Here is a 22,870-nt window from a genome sequence, read left to right as displayed (position 1 = left end):
GGCTATATACAATTAAAAATTATAATATTATAATTGTGTGCTTTGGACATGGCTTTTAATGGTGAGACTTTTGTTTTTGTAAAATCAGGCTCTCAAGGATTATATAAAAATTTGTATTTAGATTTGTCTGATACGCAATGATGAAGTGACGTTTCACTCATAGTTACCACAGGTAGAAAACAAAAGAATAGAAAGTATCATCAGCAAAACTTGAAATGGCTCAGTGATTTACTGCAGAGAAGTACTGAAGCAATCATATATTAGTGTCACTGTCACTAGATTGTGGATCTGGTGAAGAAGCTGTCAGCGATCAAAATATTGATTTTGAAGATGTTGAAAATGGTGGTTTTGAGAATATGTTTGAGATCGTGAATGTGGGCTAGATGCTGAATACGGGAATGAGCTCTGACGAGGACAGTGATGATAGTATAAAACATCTGCTCAAACTGAACCCTTCCGAGCTCCAAAAGGTAGCAAAATATGCTTTATTTTATTCTTCTTTAATTGTTACTCTAGTATCAGGAGAGTTTTATATTATCGCATCAGATAGAGATCCATCCATGTTAGATATAGATCCAGGTCGCTAAAGACCCAAATATTAATAATGATTGGCGAAACATTCATGCATTTAAGGGTTAAAAAGTAGTCAGCTGCCATTAGGGAAAATATTTGGCTGAGAAATGTTTAATTAATGCCAATGAAAACAAAAACTATTTTGAATAGTCTGAATAGTAGTTTTTGCCTATTTACATCCCTAGAATTGCCATAGACAAACATTTGAAGAAGGGAACTGAGCCATGTCTAGAGACCAGAATATCATATATACCCAGAAACTGCAAAACAATTTGCTAAAAGCCACTCAGAACACCTTAGCAACCACATAGCAATGCCCTGACAACCACTTATGAATTCCTAGCATCATGGCAGCAAGTTTTGCACAAATAAGCACCACAAGTTTAGCGTTTAGCATTGACTGTTCCCTTGCTGGCGCTAAAAACACACTAACATCTCTGTTTGCATGAGGCATCATTCAAGAATTGCCTTTTTTATTGCCTTTACCAAAAGAGGTTTGTTATGAGTCTAATGGCTCGTTTCCACTGAGCGGTACGGAACGGTACGCATTTATTTGCGTTTCCACTATCAAAAGTTGTGAATGGTACCAAAATGCCGAACCGTACTGTACCACTTTTTAGGTACCCTTCCATTGGGGTACCTAGCACAGTGGAACGGTACTAAAAGGTGGAGCTAGACTCACTGCAGGACGTTGATTGGTTGACAGAGAATCGTCACTTGCGCGTGCTACAAGGGGAATGACAACATAAGAAGCGCCATTTTTTAATATACAGTTTAATATAATACTACTGTTACTGTATCACGAAATGTAATTTTAAGAGTTTTTCAGGCGAGAATGTAGTTGTTAAAAGCTCAAATCTGTGGTTTATTTATAAAGATGATTTTTCCCCCCCGGATCCATGCGATCAGCGGGCGCTCAGCGCTCATGTTTCCCGGCTGGATGAGCCTTTCCTCGGTTAACGTTAGTTCTTCTGACGGTCGCCGCTGACTCCGACGGTAGTGGTTAAACATGAGATATAATTCGTCTTGTGTAGACCTGACGGGCGATCTTTGGTCTCGTGAATATATAATTCGTTCCCTGCCAATCGTTTTGGCTGAGGGCTAAGTTTAGTTTCATATTATAGGCTATTTGTATTTAACTTTACTGTTGTAATGTTAGACTTGAGCGCTGCATTTGGATATTTGACTGAATTGTTTGCTTTATTTCTTATTGTATAGCTTCTTGTACCTTTTACTTAAACTTTTATATTGGCTATTATTGATGAAACTGAAATTTAACAAAAAGAAATATGGTTTCTTGTCATTTTTTTATTACAAGATTATCACTTATGTTTATTGCAGCATTTGTACAAATGCATATTTGCCTGGAATATGTTTTTTGTTTTTTTTTACGAAAAGAGGTAACGTTAGGGTTGTGTTTTAAATTTCGTTTTGTTATAAATAGAATAACTTATAACGTGCAGTGAATAATCAATATGCGTTGCGCATGAACCACATTTGTGTCCCTATAATGTTTAATTTATTTAAATGAAAACGAAAAGAGGCAGAGTGGTGTTTTACAACATATTTCGTTTTATTGTTGCTTAAAATGTACAGAGTAACAGAGATAACCGGAGTAGCAGAGCGAGCTGAGCGACGCTTTTAAGAACGCGCTGTACCATTTGCATGTAGGCAAGCAGGCATGCACATGGCAAGTACAAACTTTGCGTAGCCTACTTGATATTGAGAAAAGCCTAATGTCTGCGCTTGTCTTCTTGTGACAAACATGTCGAGGAGCAAGAACAAGATCTGCTGTATGTCATCCATTGTAGTTTACTATGTTCTTCTTCGCGCGAAAATGACGTTGATCGAAACACCACGCCTATCAAGTAAGGGTACTGTTGGCAGTGGAAACGCTAGCCAGATCATGTTTAACAGACCCGAACCGTACCGTACTGTCCCGTACCGTACCATACTGCTCAGTGGAAACGAGCCATTACTGCAGTGGGAGTTTAGTGGGTGGAGCTTGTGCACATACACACACACAGATTTTTGCTTTGACTATGTGTGTATAAATGGGAGTGTCGACGTTTGACTGTGTTGAGCTGGACTCGTGCCAGTTTCAGGCCTTCTCCTCTGCCCAATGTGGCCAGCCATTGTCCTTGTGTTTTGTGGAGCTTCTGCTCTGTACCTTCCCTTTCCTTTCCATCCCTCCTAATCTCCTTCCTCACCTTGTTTGCTCTTCCATATTCCTTCCTTATCTCCCTTATACCCTCGTTTTCTTTAAATCTTCTTCTATTTTTCTGCCTCTACAGAAAGAAGAGCCATTAGATGATTGTCCTGAGCCTACAGACCTCAAAATCAAATCCTCCCCCCCTCCGCTCTGTGACATCAGTGCCCGACACAACGATGACGACCAGACGGAACCCGTGGACCTGTCTCTCAACAAGCCCCGCCCCTCCCTCCCGGTAGCCACGACGACCTCCACCCCTGCAAACCCAACTCTCCAGAACATAAGCGCCACCATCCCGGCGGTGCTGTCAGCGGGCTCCATACTGGCGTCCACGCAAGGGGTCGGAGGTCAGCAGATCCTCCATGTCATCCACACCATACCCTCTGTGAGCATGCCCAGTAAGATGGGGCAACTGCAGACCATCCCCGTGGTGGTGCAATCCTTACCGGTGGTCTATACAACCGTACCCACGGATGGAGTGGCCACCGCCGCCATCACTGTACCTCTCATCGGGAGCGACGGCCGGTCGGAGGGATCAGGTGAGATGGCCGTGCGCTCTGACCTTTGAACTGAAAGAGAAATAGCAAGGAATAGTGCAACGATTAATCTCAATTAATCGCATCCAAAATAAAAGTTTGTGTTTACATGTGTGTGTACTCTGTATAATTATTTTGTATTTATGAATACACAAACATGCATGTGTATATATATATATATGTATAAATAAAAAGTTATTTATATATAAAATATTTCTATTTATATATATATATATATATATATATATATATATATATATATTTATATACAGTATATAAATGAAAATATTTCTCAAAAATGCATGTGTATTTATATGTACAAAATAATTATATACAGTATTTAAATACATTTGTATTATGTAAACACAAAAATTTATTTTGAATGCGATTAACCACGATTAATTGTTGCACAGCCCTAGCTGCTTTGCTGATGACATGCCTTGAAATCCGAGCAGTTTAATAATAGTTTTGAGTCAGTAATATTCTTTTTTTTTTATTTGTTTGTTACCAGAACTGTGAATCGATCAAATATTTAATTAAATTGAAATATAAAATATTAATTAATAATATACAAAGTATAATATTATTAAATATTTACATTTTATTTATCATAATATTTTCATAGTTTAAACATTTGAGTTTATTTTTTAAGGAAAAACAATATGCACTATTAAAAGTAATAATATTTAAGAAAAACGAACAAAAAAAACATAAAAGGACCCCAAACTTTTTAACAGCTGTGTATACTGTAGTTAAATCTGCATTAATTCAATGACTCTTTATAGATGAAATCTTACATCAGTTCCAATCATCTCTGAAGGTTCAGATCAGTTTTTTAGAAACCATAGAGAACAGAATCCAGAAGTTATAATGTCAAATTTAATGAATCTGTTAATGCTGGTAAAAATAGTGTTAAAGGGGTAGTAGATTCACCCTAAAATAAAAAATAAAAATCTGTCATTTTACTCACCCTCATGTTGTTTCAAACCTGCAGGAAATATTTTCATTTTTGGGTGAACTATCCCTTTAATTACCTTTTTAACTACATCATTAACTTTAACAGCTCTCGTTCTTGCTGTTTTGTTGACATCTTAAAATAAAAAAAATCTAATCATTTCTCATTTGACAGGCTCCTGTAAGTCTAATTTTCCAATCATTATACATTTTTTTAATCCTCAAAACTACTTAAGGACCAGTTAAGGAATCTAAATCACATTCATTCCTATTCGGTAGAGTGACATGTTCGCGCAAGTACAAATGTTTTTTGTTGTCATGCGTTTAGTGGCATTTTGAAGTTGGTCAGAAGTAAGGATGCAAATATGAGTCTTGGACGAATCTTGTCTCCTCTATTTGAAGATCAGTTACTGCTGATCTTCTCTCCTTTAGCTCTACCCGTTTCCTTTAGGTGGTCACACCCTTGGTCTCGCCCTCTTACAGTTTCGTGCCATTGCCGTTTAGTTATCTGTGTTCAGACGCAGCTTCTTCCCACACATATGGATGTGCGTATAAAAGACACAAAAGAGGATTTCAGGGTGAGGCAGAAACAAGCTTAAACTTTTAATTAAAGGAGATAATGAAAAAAAAATTTGGCCTTTATTTAAAAGGAATACAGGTTGCTAAGTAACAAGTATAGGCCGTATTACAGTTTCACTCACAAAAAGGGTTTTCTGAGGTTTCTGATTGAAAAAAAGCTTTTTTGTTTAAAAGAAACATTGGAACATCATGGACTTGTTTCATCATCTTTTGACATAGCATTTAATTTTTAAGCAGGACAAATGATATAACTTTACCACAGTTTCCCCTCAAATGTCATAGTTACAATGGTACAAAATTAAATTTCATATGTGAAATCACAAATGAAATCTGACGATCTCATACATTTAGTTTCTAAATGCTCAAATCATGACCAAAAACTGGATTTTTTAGAATGGTCCAGTCAATGCTCATGTGCGTCTCAGAACACTGACTGCACTGTTAGACCTTACCAGGTTTTTTACAGTAAAATACTGGCAACACTGTTGCCAGTAATTTACTGTTAATTGTACAGTTTTTACTGTAATCTACAGTATGTTACTGTAAAAGTGCACTAAAACTCGAGTTAACTAATTTCACTTACAGAAACCGACTGCCTTAAATTGACCAACTGTCATTTAAATGTATTACTAAAATGTATAATGCATTAATAACATGAGCAAAGTATTACTGTGAACTTATTTCATTTGAAACCACAACAAAACTTTTGTAAGTAAAGAGATTTCCACTGGAACAGCAACTACACAGTCACCGCCTGTTAAATAAAGCAACATGCAGCATATCAACAATGTCTGTAGATCTTCTCCTGGACTGAAGCACAGGCTCTACTCTTCTGCACAATGGTGACCCAAAAAACAAAACTTTACAGTAAACTACTGGCAACAGTGTTGCCAGTATAAACCTGTTTTATAACTTAGTTTATTACTGTTAAAATACATTTTGTGGGTGTGTCTTTTTATCTTACACTGTTAACCCTTTCAATCCCACAGGAAAATCCACACTACAAAGAGTAAAAGTAACATTGACGCAGTTTTGCAGTGAGATAATTAAGGGAATATGCAATTGATTGTTGAGCATTAGTGATGAACACCTGCTGTTAACAAGCAAAATCACTGAAGGAAAGAGGAACACAAGAACACAAAATAGAGAAACACAAGACCTACAACTGACTTCCAGCCATTACACATTATTATACTTATTATTAACCAGTATGACTTTATTCCTGTCATACATCCACAGAAGTTGTTATTGAGATGTTTAATTGAAAATGTTTGGTTTGAAGTTACCATTATAGAGATCAGTGCTTGCTTTAGTTGGGATGCTGATGCTAAAATATTGATGTTTTTTTTTTTTTTTGCTGCTTGAGCTGTTTTTGTGCAAGTCACACTTATGCACACACATAGTTTATGAATGACTGCTGTTATAATGATTATGATGATAAAATCATCATATTGCCTGTTCATTCACTAAGGAAATTCATTCTCACTCATTCAGAGTTTAATCCTCAATTAAAAGTGTTACATTACCACCACTGTGAAACCACAGCAATAAATTAGAATGACTGATTTTTTTTTAACACATCATGCATAAACCAAAGAAACAGAGCAACACTGTCTTATAGAAACACAGAGATATCACAATTTAGCACATGAATCTCAACAATGGTGGCAATATATATATATTTTTTTTCATCCAGCAGTGCATGCTGGGAGTTTTATATTATCCTGGAACCCAGCATGCATTGCGACATGAAACTTTTGATTGTCACCATTGTTGAGATTCATGTGCTGATTGTTGATGTCTGTGTGTCTTTAAGTCAAGCAGGAGTTCAAAATGTTTTAATGCACTGTATGATTATGATATTCTTCAGAAGACCCGATTACGGAAATAAGGATTTCATGTTGTAGATTCACAGATATATGCTAAATATGAAATACCTATAAATTCAAAAATATATTCAGGAATGATCAGAGAATCAGACACGTCTAGGATGGTTGTGATATCATCACAAAAGCCAAAAACACCTGATCATCTTCCTCTTGGCTCTTTCTTGCCATAACAAATGTGCTTTATAAATTCACTGTTACAGCAGCCAGGGAGAGATAAATGGTAAGAAGTCAAGAGACAAGAGACCAACTAAAGCAAATACTGATCCCCATTATGGTGACAACAAACTTTATTATTAACTAAATCTCTGTTAATTCTCAACATGAACTTTTGTACATGTATGAAAGAAATAATCGTAAACAGGTTTGTAAACTGGTTTCACATTCGGTGGCTGGAAGTCAGTTGTAGTTCTTGTGTTTCTCTTTTTTTCTGTTCTTGTTTCTCTGTCCTTCAGTGATTCTGCTTTTCAGGTATTCATCAGTGTCTCAATTCACTCACTTCTTTTTATTCACTCTGTCAAGTGGACTATATTAGTGAACTAATGTAGGGAATAGTGAATCAGGGTATAGGGTGTGATTGTGAAAACAGCCTCTGAGCATAGATTTTGAGCGCTGTTAATTCACAGTATATTCCTGTAGTAGGCTATTTTTGTTTTCTACTATATATTACTGTTTTAATGGAAAATGGTATGATATTGTCAGAATTTGGCCTTTTTTTTACAGCAAGGGTTAACGGTGTGTTTTTATAGAACCAAAAGCAATAACTTAGAAGGCGGGATTTTTCCATCTTATTACGCGTTGCACGTTCTCCATTCATAGTGATATAAGTGCACTGTCTTTGTATCAATAAAGTCTTTGGGGATTTCAAACAAATCCCTTAGACTAAGTATTAAACCATAATATATATTTTTGAAAGAACCTATGCTTCACCCCTCTTTTTGAGGTGATGTAACCCAAGGCCAAGAATGGTAACCCATACTCTGAATTTGTCCTCTGAATTTAACCTATTCAAGTTAGTGAGCAGTACTCACATTAGAAGCAGTGAGTAGGGAACACACACACACTGAGCAGTGGGCAGCCATTTTGCTGCAGTGCCTGGGGAGGGATTGGGGTTTAGTTGCCTTGAGAATCGAGCCCGCAACCTTCGGATGACCAGTCTGACTCTTTATCCATTGGGCCACGACTGCCCCATTTTCTTAAGAGTGAAATGGTTTGTTCCGCCTGGGTCTTTTCCTTCCCATTGCCCTTTTAATTTCAGGGCTTTCAGTCTCCCCTGAAAGACACCATGCAGGTCTTGGACCGTAATAAGAACATTAAAACACACCAAAAATGCATAAAATTTGCTGAATGTTTTTTAATGAGAGAACCCCACCCAAATAACACTATGGAAAAAAATGTTAATGCTTGTTTAACACACTGATTCAACCACAAATTTTAAACTCAGGGAGGAGTTGTGTTTGGCTTCTTTTGTTTTTGGTTATTAACTTTGTATGTAGCTCTTTGAAACCAAGTAATGTAATGGAGAGATTATAAAGGTCAGTAAATTGTGTTATTTGGGTGGGGATTATCTTCAAAGAAACCATAATGTAGATCAGTTTCTTTTGGATTCAATTTATGGGAAAACTACCGAGGTGGAGGACTCAGCATGCTTTATTGAACAGGCCCATAGCACCCCATGTTGTCTCCAATGAGAGGCTGTAGATTAAGTATCTCTGTAGATGTTTTTTCTTTCTTTCTTTTGAGTAACTTGGGACAATTGGGTTTAGGGAGAGTAGACAATTAATGAATGGGCAGCACCTCTCCCCCTTTCATTTAGAAGATAATCTTTGCGAACTCCTGGGCATCTCCAAATCATCTCCTCTGTCTGTGGTTAAAGGTCATGTCAAGAGATATCAACCCAGTACTCAACTAGCCACACCCTGTGTCAACATTGAACATGAATTTAACTTGTATTATTATTTTTTTCTCTATTTCTTCATCCTGTGGACTCAAGAACTATCTGGTTGCCAAAAAACACAAAGAAGATGTTAGGTTCTGAAAGTGATGTTGTTTGAATTTAATTTTCGGCAGGAAAGCTTTTCTGTATTTGATTGAATTGCTTGTCCCAGTGCTTGACTCGCACCTCATTTCAGTGGGAGGCTTTTTAAACGACTCAAACATGTGAACAGAACCGATAGATAAAGTTAAAGTTACAGCAGGAGCCCGCACCAAGCCCATTGCGTTTTAACAGATGTTCGGTGCGTTTGACGGGGGTAATTGGGAATGAATAAGGGAAAGTCACGTGAGAGGAGACAATGCCTCCATCGTGCTATAATTGGATGTGATTGGATATGATTGGTTCATGTAATAAATCCCGCCTCTTCGTTCGCGTTCGTGAATCAGTCTGAAGAACAAAATGATGATGTTAACTCAGCCCCATGTCATCCAAGATGTTTATGTCTTTCTTTCTTCAGTCGAAAAGAAGTTAAGGTTTAAGTGTATACAGAGCTTGATGACTGATGATTCAAAAGTTGACTATTGAACATCAGTTCACAAATATTGTTTAAAACACAAATATTGTTTAACAGGCTTTAGTTGATTTGGAATAAATGTAAAAATGCTTAAAACATTAACTTGATGAGATTTATACTTGGTTTTAATAAATAGAATTAATTACATTGTTGATAGATAGATAGATAGATAGATAGATAGATAGATAGATAGATAGATAGATAGATAGATAGATAGATAGATAGATAGATAGATAGATAGATAGATAGATAGATAGATAGATAGATAGATAGATAGATAGATAGATAGATAGATAGATAGATAGACGGACTGTTGGATGGATGGATACAGTAAAAATGCTCATCGTTGTATTTTACAAAAATAATTGGTATTTTACAAAAAGAATAGTTAATATGTAAAGGCCAAGGTTATTATAGTTAAATAAATCTTAAAAAAAGTCAATATATTAATAACTATAATTTCAATTAAACTAACTGGTTAAGGCCATTTTATGCTACCTCTAAGAAAAGAGAGTGAAAAGTCATTGAAAGTCTGTGTAAACACATCTTTTGTATGTAGATTTACACAATGTCTGCCTATGGTCTTCATTGGCTGCCCGTGAAACACATCTACTTTGACCCGTCCTCAAACACTGCTGTTGTAGCTGAAGCCTGAAAGATTTTGGTTCATGTTGTCGACATGTCATTCAAGAAGACACTGTTTTTCGTGCTGTGGAAGCAAAAGAAATGCACTTCCAAAGGATGACTCGTACTCGAATTGACACGGTAAAACTGACACCATTGTTTCAGTTTGTATCACTGCGTAAACAAGTGTTGAGGAAGAGCTGAAATTCAGATATGGATAGAGATGCGTTTTGTTTCAGACACGTGCTTTAAGCGGTTGGCCAATCACAACAGACTGGGCCATCTGACCAGTAAGAGCAGAGTAGGCTCTCGGAAAGGAGGGGTTTAGAGAGACCGAATCATTAATCATTATATTCAGAAAAGTGGTGATGCTGCAATGCTATATAATGAGAAAATTAAACTGTTTTTTGACCTTGGATGCATGTAAACATATTGTAAGAGAAAACTAAATTAGGAACCTTTAAAATGGTATAATAGTGGCACTTAAATATACAATTATTGTCATTGAAAGGTTAAATACTTTAAAAAATGTCGAAATTCATGTTGATTTTCCAATTCAGCATTTCACTCAAATTTCTTTTGTTTTCTTTTATATCATGCCATTTCAGTGCGTATAAAGCCAGGCTCAACCTCTCCAGTGGAGTTTCAGTCTGACAGTGATGCTGAAAGCGGAACAGAGTCTGGATCGGCCTCTTTCAGCACGCAAGGGATGGATCCCAGGTGAGAGAGATATCCCATATCCCATATACATCTGAATATCTCAATCCCGGGATATGTACAGTGTGTGCTAGAGTATCTGACATCCTGGTCTAATGGCATCACTGCACCACTCCTCTGGATGATTATGTAACCTTCAACACACTGGAGGCCCATGGCTCTTCTTTGTGTTGATTTTAAGCTGGATGCATCCTCTTCTGTTGGGTGTGTGTGTGTGTGTGTGTGTGTGTGTGTGTGTGTGTGTGTGTGTGTGTGTGTGTGTGTGTGTGTGTGTGTGTGTGTGTGTGTGTGTGTGTGTGTGTGTGTGTGTGTGTGTGTGTGTGTGTGTGTTGCTGGGCAGGGTTCTCTCCAAACTGGGTGTAAACAATGTTACATAACTTGCAATGTCGTCACACCTTTGAAAGAGGGAGTAAAACGCAAAGAAGGACAAACAGAAGTGGCAGGGTGACAGGGCAGGATGGAGAACAAGAGGGTCTTTTGCCAGTGTGTGTATAATTGTTCGGACATGCGGTCAGGTGATTGCTGGGAGAGAGAAATCCGATGGAAATGAGTTGGGGGGGGGGGGGGGGTGAACTGGTTTGCAGCCAGGGAGGGGAAAGGAAGAGGCTGAGAAAGAGAGAGGAAGGAAAGGAGGGGAGAAAGACATAGACTGAAAAAAAACCCATGGCAGGGGGAGGGGGATTGGAGCAGGAAGGGAAAGGGAAAGGGAAAGGGAGAGAGATCGGCATTGAACTGGAAGCTCTCCAGCTGTATGGAATTTAGATACACACACACGCGCGCGCACACACACACACACACACACTTGCTCTTTAGCTCTCCCTGCTGGCCAGTTAGGATTGTTGCACTAGGGGTCGTAATAGTACTATTTACATATATAATTCTGTGATGCAAGAATCATTTTAGGTAGTGTTTTATACAGCTAGGTTTTTTTTATGCATGCATATAAATTAGAGGCACATATTTGATTACATCACTATTGGTTTTATCAAACCCCTTCTCAAGTTGTCAGATAAATGTGAACTCCCAAGCCAAACATGAAACTATGTAATGGCAAATAAAATACACAGTGCACTTCCTTATTTTTAGCATTCTTTTATGGGGCTTTGTCCCTGTGTTTTCTATTAGAGCTCAGTCTATACAGAAGTAGTAGAAGGGGAAAGCGCCACAGGTCTTAAACACTGCACCTTGAAATGTTACTAAAAACTAGTGAGATGTCAAGTTGATAAAAATTCCCTCAAGAAGGGGTGATTCATCTGGAGACTTGGTATTACCTTTCTGTGACACTCACCCTCCAGTTTCTTGTGACCAATATGTAATTAATTTCTGTAATTACAGCTATAATAACACCGTTGACCATTCCCTTGATTCGACTCACATTTTAACATAAATTATGTATTTATAATCAAGTAAACCTAAGGCATCTGTCCAGAAAATGTTCATCTTGGAATATTACTAACAATATCAAAGTTATACTTACATTTACTTTATTAAATCAGTAAATATTTTACAGCAAAAAAAAAAAAAAAAGGAACACATGTACCGTGACCTGAAGGAGGATGTATTTAGAAATATACTAAAAGGCCTTTTAACTTGCTAAAAAAGTATACAAGTAGACAAAGGCATGTTGTAGATTGTGAACAGCAGGTTTTTGATCATGTTGATCATTTAGAGGCCTTAAAAATTTGAGTATCGGATATCATACTATTGGCTTTATAGGGCTAAGAGTGTTGCAATAAAAGTTTTCAATGTATCACTGATCAAATTTGATCACTGTAATCCAAGTGATGGATTAATCTGTTTTATTCATGAAGATAATGCTGAATGTTTGTACCTGCCTTCACATGCTCAAATGCGCTCTTAATCTTTAGATAATCCAGGGATAGGTAAGGTTTGGTATGACTTGAATTGATCGCCACACCCTAATAGCGAAAACGTTTCACTTTTTGTTCCTAGTATGAATACAGATGTGGACATCCAAGTTGACCCCGACTCGCCGGACATGAAGAGAAGACGTGTGCACATGTGCGATTATGACGGCTGCAACAAAGTCTACACCAAGAGCTCGCATCTGAAAGCCCACCGGAGAATACACACAGGTATGCCTTTTTTCTGCTGTTTTTGGCACAATTGTAATTTATTTATAAAAATTATAGAAATGATTTTTATTTTATCTATCTATCTACTTATATATATATATTTATATATATTTAATTAATGCTTTTATTCAGCAATGATGCATTAAATTGATCAATAGTGACAGTAAAGACATTTATGAAGTAAAAAAAATCTATTTCACATAAATGCTGAAATAAAAATAAAAAAAAATTAAAAAAAATACTCAAATAAAATTTTTTTATCACAGTTTCCACAAAAATATTAAACAGCTATTACAATGTTTTCAGCATTGATAATATTAAAGTCCCCCTGTAGTCAATAATTGTATCTCTTAAAACTCATCTCTTAACTCCAAAATTACATATTGAAACTTTTTCCTTGAAAATTTTTTTTCTTCATGCCTTAAAATAACTTTAATGTAACTCTACACCCTTGCCTCATTTATTATACGCGGTTCTATGAATATGCAAATTAGCCCCATCTCCACTCACTCACAGCAGCTCAGAGATACACTCGTTGATGATCACACGTTGACGTGATTGGTAGGCAGTTTTGTGATGTCAGAAACACCAGCGATTTCAAACCGAGTTTTTGAGACTGTCTTTGTTTCACTGCAGTTTTAAGCAGAAAATACTCAGCAATGGTGTTGACTTATGAATTTGCACATGGTTTGTCTTAAAGCATATTAAAAACACCACATAGACAAATAAATAACATTAAAAGCCTGATTTTCACCACAGGAGGACTTTAAGAAATGTTTCCTGATTACCAAATCAGCATATTAGAATCATTTCTGAAGGATCATATGACACTGAAGATGGCTTTGCCATCACAAAAATACATTATAAATTATATTAAAATAGAATTTAAAATGTAATATTTCACAATGTTACTGTTTTTACTGTCTTTTTGAGTAAATAAAAGCAGTGTTGGTGAGCATTAGACATCGACCCAAACTTTTAAACAGAAGTGTGTGTATGTTTCTTTATATATATACATGAGTGTATATTTTTAAGTTTGTATTTATGTATATATATATCGGGCATATTGATTGACGTGGTGATGCCTTTACAGGTGAAAAGCCGTACCAGTGCACATGGGAGGGCTGTACCTGGCGCTTTGCCCGATCGGACGAGCTGACGCGACACTTTCGCAAGCACACCGGCATCAAACCCTTTCGCTGCACCGACTGCGACCGCAGCTTCTCCCGCTCTGACCACCTGGCACTTCACCGACGGCGCCACGTCATGATGTGATACACTTTTCCCGCCACCCTCCCCAGCCCTCACCTCCCTGCCTGCTCCTCAGGAGACATGCGCGCCCATCCGGGGAGTCCAAACGCTGTTGACGTCACCTCCCCAGTCTCCGGATAAGAACATGAGTTGGATATGGAGAAAGGGTGGCGCAATCATATAGGTTACCCCTCCTGGTCAGAACATGACTGCAGTTTTCAGCTAAGCTTCTAAAAGCCACAAACCACCCGTCCACTGGTGACCTCCACCTTCATCTAGTACAGATGTCTAGATGCATGCCTGATCATTAGCCAATACTTGAAGGGACTACAAGAAAGGCAAACCGCACGCAGCACTGCTATAAGCAGAGAGTGAAGACTGGGGAAGGTACCCCTTATTGAGAGTTGTTGTAAGTTAGAAAAAGATGAAAGTAAAGGATTTTATGCAAGATGGTTTGGAAAAAGTAAAGTTATGTAATAAATGTAATCATTTTAATGAGATAGGAGGGTTGGAGATACATCTACAGCTGCCTTGTTGAATTCTTACGTTTTATCCAAACTTTTTCTTGTCCTAAATTTGTATACACAAGCTCTACATGCATCTTAGGGCCTGTACGTTTCTGTGTGGAAGGAAGTTAACGTAGAGCGCATTGTAAAGACAGCTGAAGATGTACCCTGTTTTACAATTTTTTTTTTATTTTATTTTTTTTTTTTTACAAATCAGTTTTTATATCTACCCTAACCGAAATGAGAAGTAGAGGCAGGGGGCTGACAAGACTGTGAATTTTTGTAAAATATTTTTCTTGATTAGTATCTGTTGTCTAAGCATCTTCCCAAAAATAGTTTGGCGCAAAAAAAAAAACAGTATTTCTTTTTGTTTTTTAAAAGACATGTTTATTGCCAATAATGGCATCTAACATAAAGAACACCTTTTGATGGGTGTTAATCTAACCTTCAGATATTATTTCATAAGGCTGTGAAAAAAAAAATGTTTTAAAAAAAGCAACATAGCTGGCAGGGAAAGGGGGGCTTACTAAAATTGGTATGTATGTGTGTATGTCTGTGTATAAGCACACTTGTTTGCATATTTGTAAAAAAAAAAACATAATCAGAGATATAATAGTACAGATGTCTAGATGCATTGTTACTTCTAGCCCATCAGAGCCTTAATTGAAGTAAACGTGCAAATCTGATTTGCGCAACAGGGTTTCGGAGTTCCTCAGGGTTCGACACTGGGACCCCTATTTTTGTGAGGCACCCTGAAAATCCCTATTTGCACCTAGATCACAGTGACAAACATGTCTTAACAGCTCCTGCCCTGATATGCATGATATGCAAAAATACCCCCTTAACCCCCCAAAATATGTTGAAGTTATTGGTCAGAGATATTATGAAAATGTTGGGCTGAGTCCATGTAAATCTGCAAGGAGAGGGTATCCTGGACACTTCTTCCCTCTAACTAGCAATTGCCATGGTCATAATTTCAATCGCTCGCAGCTGATTAAGTGCGCATTATGCCTTTTTTCAGAAGAAACGCTTGTTTGATTCCAGCCTTTGAGAGTTAAGTGCATGTCTGCAGCAGCTGCACGATATTTGGTTCAGAGAGCAATGTAGTCGTAAGATTTTGTATTGTTCTCTTGCTTCAACTCAAAGTTACTAAGCACATCTTTCTAGAAGAGTATATGCATTTGATTGCGATCCCTTTCTTTTTTTTAAAACTGTTCATAGACTTACAGACAATGAATAATTAAAGAGTTAATGTACATACTGTATATAATCTACAAAGTTCTTGAATAAATGTAACGGGTGGATTTCTATTTTTAACACTGACTAGATAATGTGAAATACTCGTTTTCTTTCTCTTTTTTGTTGTTTCTTTGAATCTTCTTTTTTTTTTAATCCCTTGAAATGAGTCCCTAATGTGTTGTACACCCCTAAAGTGTTGCATGGAGAGTAGAGTTTTCTTTGTGAAGTCGGTGAGCATGTCAAAGCGTTGGTGCCCTGACAGATGTGGCCTATAAGCACTGATAATCCACATGAAATGTGTGCAACCATGGCCATTCGTAGCATATGCATGGCCTATTTATAACTACTACAAGACATGCTGGTAAAACATGTACCTTCATACCATCCTAAATTGAAATAATTGTATTCCAAGATGGCGTAATGTTAGGAGTCAGCCTCTTTATCAATGTTGAAGTGCCCACGACTGAATTTTGTGACATGCTTGTCTATCTAAAAGTATGTTTGCTTTCATTACTTGCATATGATTTGTTTAAAATAATGTGCGACCTTGTGCTCAAATCATGAAAGAGTTTGGGTTTCGTGTGAGTGTATGTGTATGTGTGCAAGTGTGGTTATCATTAAATTCTTTTAAACTTTCAGAATCATAGGTATTTTATATTGAATGCAGTAACTTATGGGCCAGTACTATATTACTCAGTGCAATGCAGTTATCATTATAACAAAACAAGTAATTAATGTTATTTCTTTTGTATTTGTACAGAACAAGTCTGTAAAGATCAGCGAGGAAAACACAAGCTTTTTGATACTGTGAGAAATGGTGTTAAAAGTCAGTTTCCCTTGTACAGTTGTGATTACCCACTCCTTTTATAGAATAAAATGTTTTGGTGCAACACGGTGCGTTGTGTATTTTTTTTTTCTTTTTTTTTTTCTAATAGTTTTATAACAGTATTTCCAAAAAAAATTGACCCCATGCCCATTTCATTATGAAAAATCACCCTAAAATGAAAATTCTGTCATCTTTTACTCATCAAGTTGTTCAAAACCTTGTATGACTTTCTTTCTTCTGTTAAACACATAAGTAGATATTTTGAAGAATGTTGGTAATCAGACAGTTGACGGTACTCATTGACTTTTTTTTCCTACTATGGAAGCCTATAAGAGTGGTTCAGGTATGACATCACTTTATAGGCAGTTAGCATCACGCTGGTTCCCTCGACAAAAACCCAATAGGTTTTTCCCATAGGCTTTTGGATTATCCCTAAAAACAAGCTCTGTGGTCAACAAAAGTTTATGATACTTGCACGTTTTGTCCATCAAGATAATTATCACAGATTAACACAACTTTTATGAATTTTGAAGCCTAAATGCAGTTGCCAGAAGTAAAAAGCTAAAGGTAGTGTATAAACAAACTACACCATGGTCCCACAAATTCAACGTCACCACCACTAAGCTTCCGACAAATCTTTCAGTTTTTATCTACAAACATTTTCCCAGAACGTTTGAGTAAGAATAGTTTGTATGAGCACAATTATAAGTATAACGATGCTGTAAAAGAGGATGAGGCCTTTTCGGCATGATGACATGTAACAGCTTAAAAAAAATCATGAGTTGGGTAATATTGATGTATTTTATGTCGTAGAATAAAACGTGAAAGTGTCTTGAGTTTGTGTTCACCACAGACCTTATTTCATCCATTTAACCAAAACCCCATTCAAAAAAAACATTGACTTCTGTATGGAACCGGAAGTGCTAAAAAGTCCGCGTTTTGGCCTACAAAGTTATGTCATACCTGCGCCATGCACTCTATGGCTAATGTCAACTGTCTGGTTCCTAACATTTTTTAAATATCTTCTTTTGTGTTTAGCAAAAGAAAGAAACTCATACAGATTTGGAACAACATGAGGGTGAGTAAATGATGAACTGCCCCTTTAAAGGTGACTAATTTATTAAGACGAAAGTATGACGTGTTCCTGGATCAACATCCTTGGATTTAGGATTAGGCCTATGACTGTTTGGCAAAATAAAGTCCCTCACTTTTGGTATCGATCTCACTCAAAATACTATACCTGAGGGTTTATATACTAATTAGTTTGTTCTAATATGAGAATGGCCTTAATAAAACAATCCAGCTGTCAATATCTTAAAGAAATTTGCTGTGTAACCATGAGACGGTGCTGAGATGTTCTGCTGTTGTTTCGGGTTCAGCGACTGCAGCGGTTTGGCGTCCTCTAGTGGTGCAGATGTGTAACAGCTCATGTCAAAGCATTGTGCGGTGGCCTCTTTTAAAGTCTTATCGTTCCACTAGTATCAAATAGGTAAATATGTATTATGAAGAAATATTTTATACTTTTGTCAATAAAATTGCCTGGCATGGTCTAACTATTAAAGTCAAAGTCCAACACTAACTTGGTCAGGACTTTAGTTCATAAGAAGTGGTGCTCTTCCTTTGTTTGTTCCTAAGATTATATTACCCTAGTGTCTGGGAGGATAAATTATGGTCAAAACACAATCTTTATGACACTCACTTCTCAACTGGTGCAATAATGATTAACACATACCCTGAGATAGGCTACACAATAGTAAATTTCAATTTGTTAACTTTACTTGGAAAAAATCTTGAAAACGTATTGCCTCAGAAAAAATATAGTAGCCTAAAGTTTATCAATATTTTCAAGTTTTTATAACTTAGTAAATTAAGTCAGTAAAACTTAGAATCCGAGTAACAGTAGCCTATATTTATATAAAAAAAAACAATTGCTTTTTGATTTATTTGACCATTTTATTTGCTGTATTGTGTCAGTATACTAGCACAATAAAGACAGAAAATAAAATAGTTTTGTAATGGTCAGTGTTATTGTGTTGTGTTGAGTGACTCAAGCAAGATTGATTGTAAGAAACTGGCACAAACCTTGTTTTTGCATAAATGAAAAATAATTAGTCATAAATGAAGTTTCAAGTGCCCAACCAAAGGGGACACAAATCCCCATAAGCGTTGGTGACAAAACCATTTTAGGAAATCAACATCAATTTATGAAGTGCTGTTCACACAAAATTTTCGGTTGTATTGACAATTCAACATTCAAGATGACTGGAAAATGAGCAAAGGCAACTAGGGAGAAAGATTAGTGCAGAAGTGGAGGAATATTCTATTAAGAATTGCCCCACTTCAACTATTTTGCTTGACAAAATAGAAGTCCTACACAAAACAGTCAAGTAGCCTAATCTCAACCTGGATTTTCTGAGTTACAAAGTCATAGTATGTGTATAGTAGGCTGGCTATATTACTAAATAAAAAAAATGGTTTAAGTAAACCTAACTAAAAAGGGTTAGTAGCCTATAAAGGTCTTGGTTTTTGAGCGATGCGCATTCATTGATCCTTCAGCAATTTCAGCAAACAAAAGTAAAATTTGTTTTAGTAAACATTTAAATAATCTGAAATATCCTTATTTAATTTTTTTTCAAGACATGTTAAAGTCTATCTCTGGTCTCTTCATTTCTATCAAGTGGTATAAGAAGTGGGGCAAGTTTTAACTGGATTTGCGCTGCCACAATAAGCACAGTTAACACCTCAGGAATGAGCAAGGCTTAAATAGGCCTATGTTTAAGAATACCTATAGGTATTCTCAACAATAAAGACAGTTTTACTTTTACTCTGAGAAGTAGCGCTCACTGTTTTGAAATGGTTTACATATTTTCATCTTTTCATCTCCACAGAACGCGCTGTAATGGGTGTTCCCCTCATCAGTCATCGTCTTTTGTTGTAGGCTGGGTTTCATTCTGTAAATTATCTTGTCAGACTGTAATTATGAGTTTTCTGTTTCAGCTAAAATCTGTTCCCCACCCAATTTTAGTCCTTCGTTAACTACAACTGTTGGTGCATTTTATTTTTACAAGCTGACTCATTGTTTTAACAATACAGTGTTTAACAATATACAAGTTAATACCTAGTAGAAGGCCTGGCTCCAGCTTTGAGATGTCCTTTAACATTAATTATTTCACTTTTTTCCCCGTAAAAGATTTTGTAACTTTATTTTATAACAAAAGTCACTTTAAGAACAAATGCATGGAAATACACATCAGATTTTTTCCCAACCGTTTACGTTCATTAAGACTTTATATTTTAACTTATTTAAGACTGTTGTTACGAGGATACTTGCCAAAACTGGCATTTTAACGTAATTATCAGTGTATTTGTCCGTTTAAGCGCGATAAAACTTTTCTCAAACTCAAGATACCTTGAGTTTTTTGCTTCGGAGCCAAAAGTTCTCTTCACTCCCACAAGCCATTTTGAATTATCTTCACTCTACGAGACGAGCGGCTCTGGTGCAACGGCGTGTTCCAGCGAGATCACATTGCCTGCTGCTGGTCTGTGCAGTGATCTGCCGACAGTGTGTATGCTTCTCCCTGGGTGCTTCAGCACTCTGCTGAGCTTTTTCCTCTCTCTAAAAGAACTGCACATGGCACGTCTTTTTCAAGACGGCTCGCCCATGTGTTTCTAGATGTGGGTGCGTGATTCATCTGCCTAACGGTCACGAGTGCTGTTTGGCGTGTTGGCTTAATCACGCTCGGCAACCATCATGGATGAGTCATGTTTTCTTTACGATGTTTAGATCAAGACTCAATGATCTCCATGTGTATAGAGTCCCTTCTGCCACACCCCAATCTATCTCTTCCTCGAGAGGGGATACTTTTGGCGCCGCCCTGCCCCTAACGCTGTAGGCTGGATGATTGGTTTACCAGCACTCGCCCCCAGTGCCTTTCTTCCCGGACGTGCATCAGGACGCCTCCAGGTTGCGAGAGTTCCCGTGACTTTTCAAACTTTGCCCCATGCAGAGGATCTCTTTTCTCGGTATGGAAATCGACTCGGTTGCCATGTGTGCGAAGCTTACTAGCGAGCACGTGCAGTCACTGCTGACTTGCCTTAGACACTTCGAAGGCAAGAGTTCGGTTCCACTGAAGTTATTTCAGAGGCTTCTGGGGCATATGGCATCTGCAGCCGCAGCAACGGCGGTTGGATTGCCCTTAGAACGAGTTTTCAGGCATTTTGTTGTCTCAACAGATGCCTCCACCACGGGCTGGGGTGCCATGTGCAATAGACATGCTGCCACGGGCTCCTGGACAGGACCCCAGCACCTTTGGCATGTCAATTGCCTCGAGTTGCTGGCGGTACGGCTGGCTCTGCACCATTTCCATGCATTGCTCAAGAACCAGCACGTACTAGTCCGATCAGACAGTACCGCGACAGTAGCGTACATCAACCAACGAGGTGGTCTACACTCACGCCGTATGTCGCAACTCGCCCGCCACCTCCTCTTATGGAGTCAGAAGCATCTGAGGTCGCTTCGAGCCATTTATATCCCGGGAGACCTGAACTGTGCAGCCGATGAGCTCTCACGGCTTCAGCCTCTTCCTGGAGAATGGAGACTCCATCCCCATCGGTTCAGCTGATTTGGGAACAGTGGGATGCACAGGTAGACCTGTTTGCCTCCCACGACTCTTCCCATTGCAGCCTGTTTTACTCCCTGACCTCGGCACGGACGCACTGGTGCACAGCTGGCCGCGGGGCCTCTGCAAGTATATGTTCCCCCAGTGAGCCTTCTTGCACAGACCCTGTGCAAGATCAGGAAGGACCTGGTTCTCTGAACTAGTAATCCTCGCGACAGCACCTCCCTGGCCAATTCCTCTGAGGAAGGACCTCCTTTCTCAGAGATGGGGCACCCTATGGCACCCTCGTCCCGATCTTTGGAACCTCCACGTGTGGCTCCTGGACGGGACGAGGCAGGTTTGAGTACTCTACCACTAGCGGTGGTGGCTACCATCACTTCCGCTAGAGCATCGTCCACGAGACATGCCTACGTGTTGAAGTGGAACCTCTTCACTTGGTGCTCTTCTCACTGAGAAGACCCCAGAAAATGTCTGATCAGTGTCATGCTTTCCTTCCTGCAAGAAGGGTTGGAGCGAAGGCTGTCTCCCTCCACCCTGAAAGTGTATGTTGCTGCCATCGCCGCACATCACGACGCAGTCGAAGGTAAGTCCGTGGGAAAGCACGATCTGGTCATCAGGTTCCTGAGAGGAGCAAGGAGACTGAATCCTCCTCGCCCTCCTCTCGTGCCCTCTTGGGACCTCTCAGTGGTTTTAACTGCCCTGCAGAGTGCTCCTTTTGAGTCTGTGCAGTCAGTGGAGCTTAAGTTCCTGTCAATGAAGACAGCGCTCCTGGTTGCATTGGCCTCCATCAAGAGGGTAGAGGACCTGCAGGCATTTTCGGTTGACGAAGCATGCCTGGAATTCGGGCCGGCCTACTCTCACGTGATCCTGAGACCCCGGCCTGGATACGTGCCCAAGGTTCCCACCACTCCCTTTCGAGACCAGGTGGTGAACCTGCAAGCGCTACCCTTGGAGGATGCAGACCCAGCCTTGGCACTGCTCTGTCCAGTACACGCCCTCCGTGCTTACGTAGACAGAATGCAGTGTTTCAGGACCTCATACCAGCTCTTTGTCTGTTATGGTGGGACGCTGAAGGGAAAGGCTCTCTCCAAGCAAAGGTTGTCTCACTGGATAGTGGACACCATTGCTTTGGCATACCAGCAGCAAGGTTGACCGTGCCCCCTTGGTGTGAAGACTCACTCCACTCGGAGTGTGGCTTCCTCTTGGGATGATACCTCTAGCGCATGGCGCCTCCTTAACAGACATCTGCAGAGCTGCAGGCTGGGCGACACCCAACACGTTATGCCACCGGCAGCTTTCGCGTTGGCTATTAACTTCGTATGTCACAAAATGGCAAGTTACTAAACCTAACAACAAAAGCATTGGTAAAACAGTGTAAATACAGCTGTAAAACAGTGAAAAATCAACCTTACTAATTATGCCCCAGTGCATGATGGGAACACCAGTATCAGAAAAGTTAAAGATGCAGTCTGTAACTTTTGGCGCTCTAGTGGTTAATAAGCAGAACTGCATGCGTCTTGCATTGTAGCCGAAGCTACTTCTCTTTGTTTATGTCTATGACGAGTCATGCAGTTACTCGGTTAATCCGTGGCGGTTGGCGTCAAAAATAATCCGAATATAAACACTTATTATTGGTGTACCGTAGTGATTCAGGATAAGACAAAAACACAGTTTGGACAAAGGATTCATGATGTACTCGTTGCTTATATACATTTTGACTACAGCTTTAAGTAGTTTTAACT

The 22,870-nt window shown here is 38.6% G+C and overlaps 1 protein-coding gene across 2 annotated transcripts in view; it reads left to right on the top strand.

The window, feature by feature from the left end:
- The window catches only part of klf8 (Kruppel like factor 8), a gene marked incomplete at its 5' end in the record, with an annotated part of 71,609 nt that extends 55,031 nt beyond the window's left edge, over nucleotides 1–16,578 (top strand). For both annotated transcript variants that reach the window (XM_081390417.1, XM_081390418.1), the window contains 4 exons: nucleotides 2,868–3,324; nucleotides 10,483–10,594; nucleotides 12,545–12,687; nucleotides 13,781–16,578. In XM_081390417.1, coding sequence (XP_081246543.1) covers nucleotides 2,868–3,324; nucleotides 10,483–10,594; nucleotides 12,545–12,687; nucleotides 13,781–13,962 — 894 coding nt within the window. In that variant the 3' untranslated portion in view covers nucleotides 13,963–16,578. The remainder of the gene's footprint in view (nucleotides 1–2,867; nucleotides 3,325–10,482; nucleotides 10,595–12,544; nucleotides 12,688–13,780) is intronic.
- Nucleotides 16,579–22,870: the final 6,292 nt, after the last annotated feature.

This window comes from Scardinius erythrophthalmus (assembly GCF_964197995.2).
Source record: "Scardinius erythrophthalmus genome assembly, chromosome: 17".
Classification (NCBI taxonomy): domain Eukaryota; kingdom Metazoa; phylum Chordata; class Actinopteri; order Cypriniformes; family Leuciscidae; genus Scardinius; species Scardinius erythrophthalmus.
Note: the sequence above shows the minus strand (reverse complement) of the source record. Positions and strands in the feature narration are given on the sequence as shown.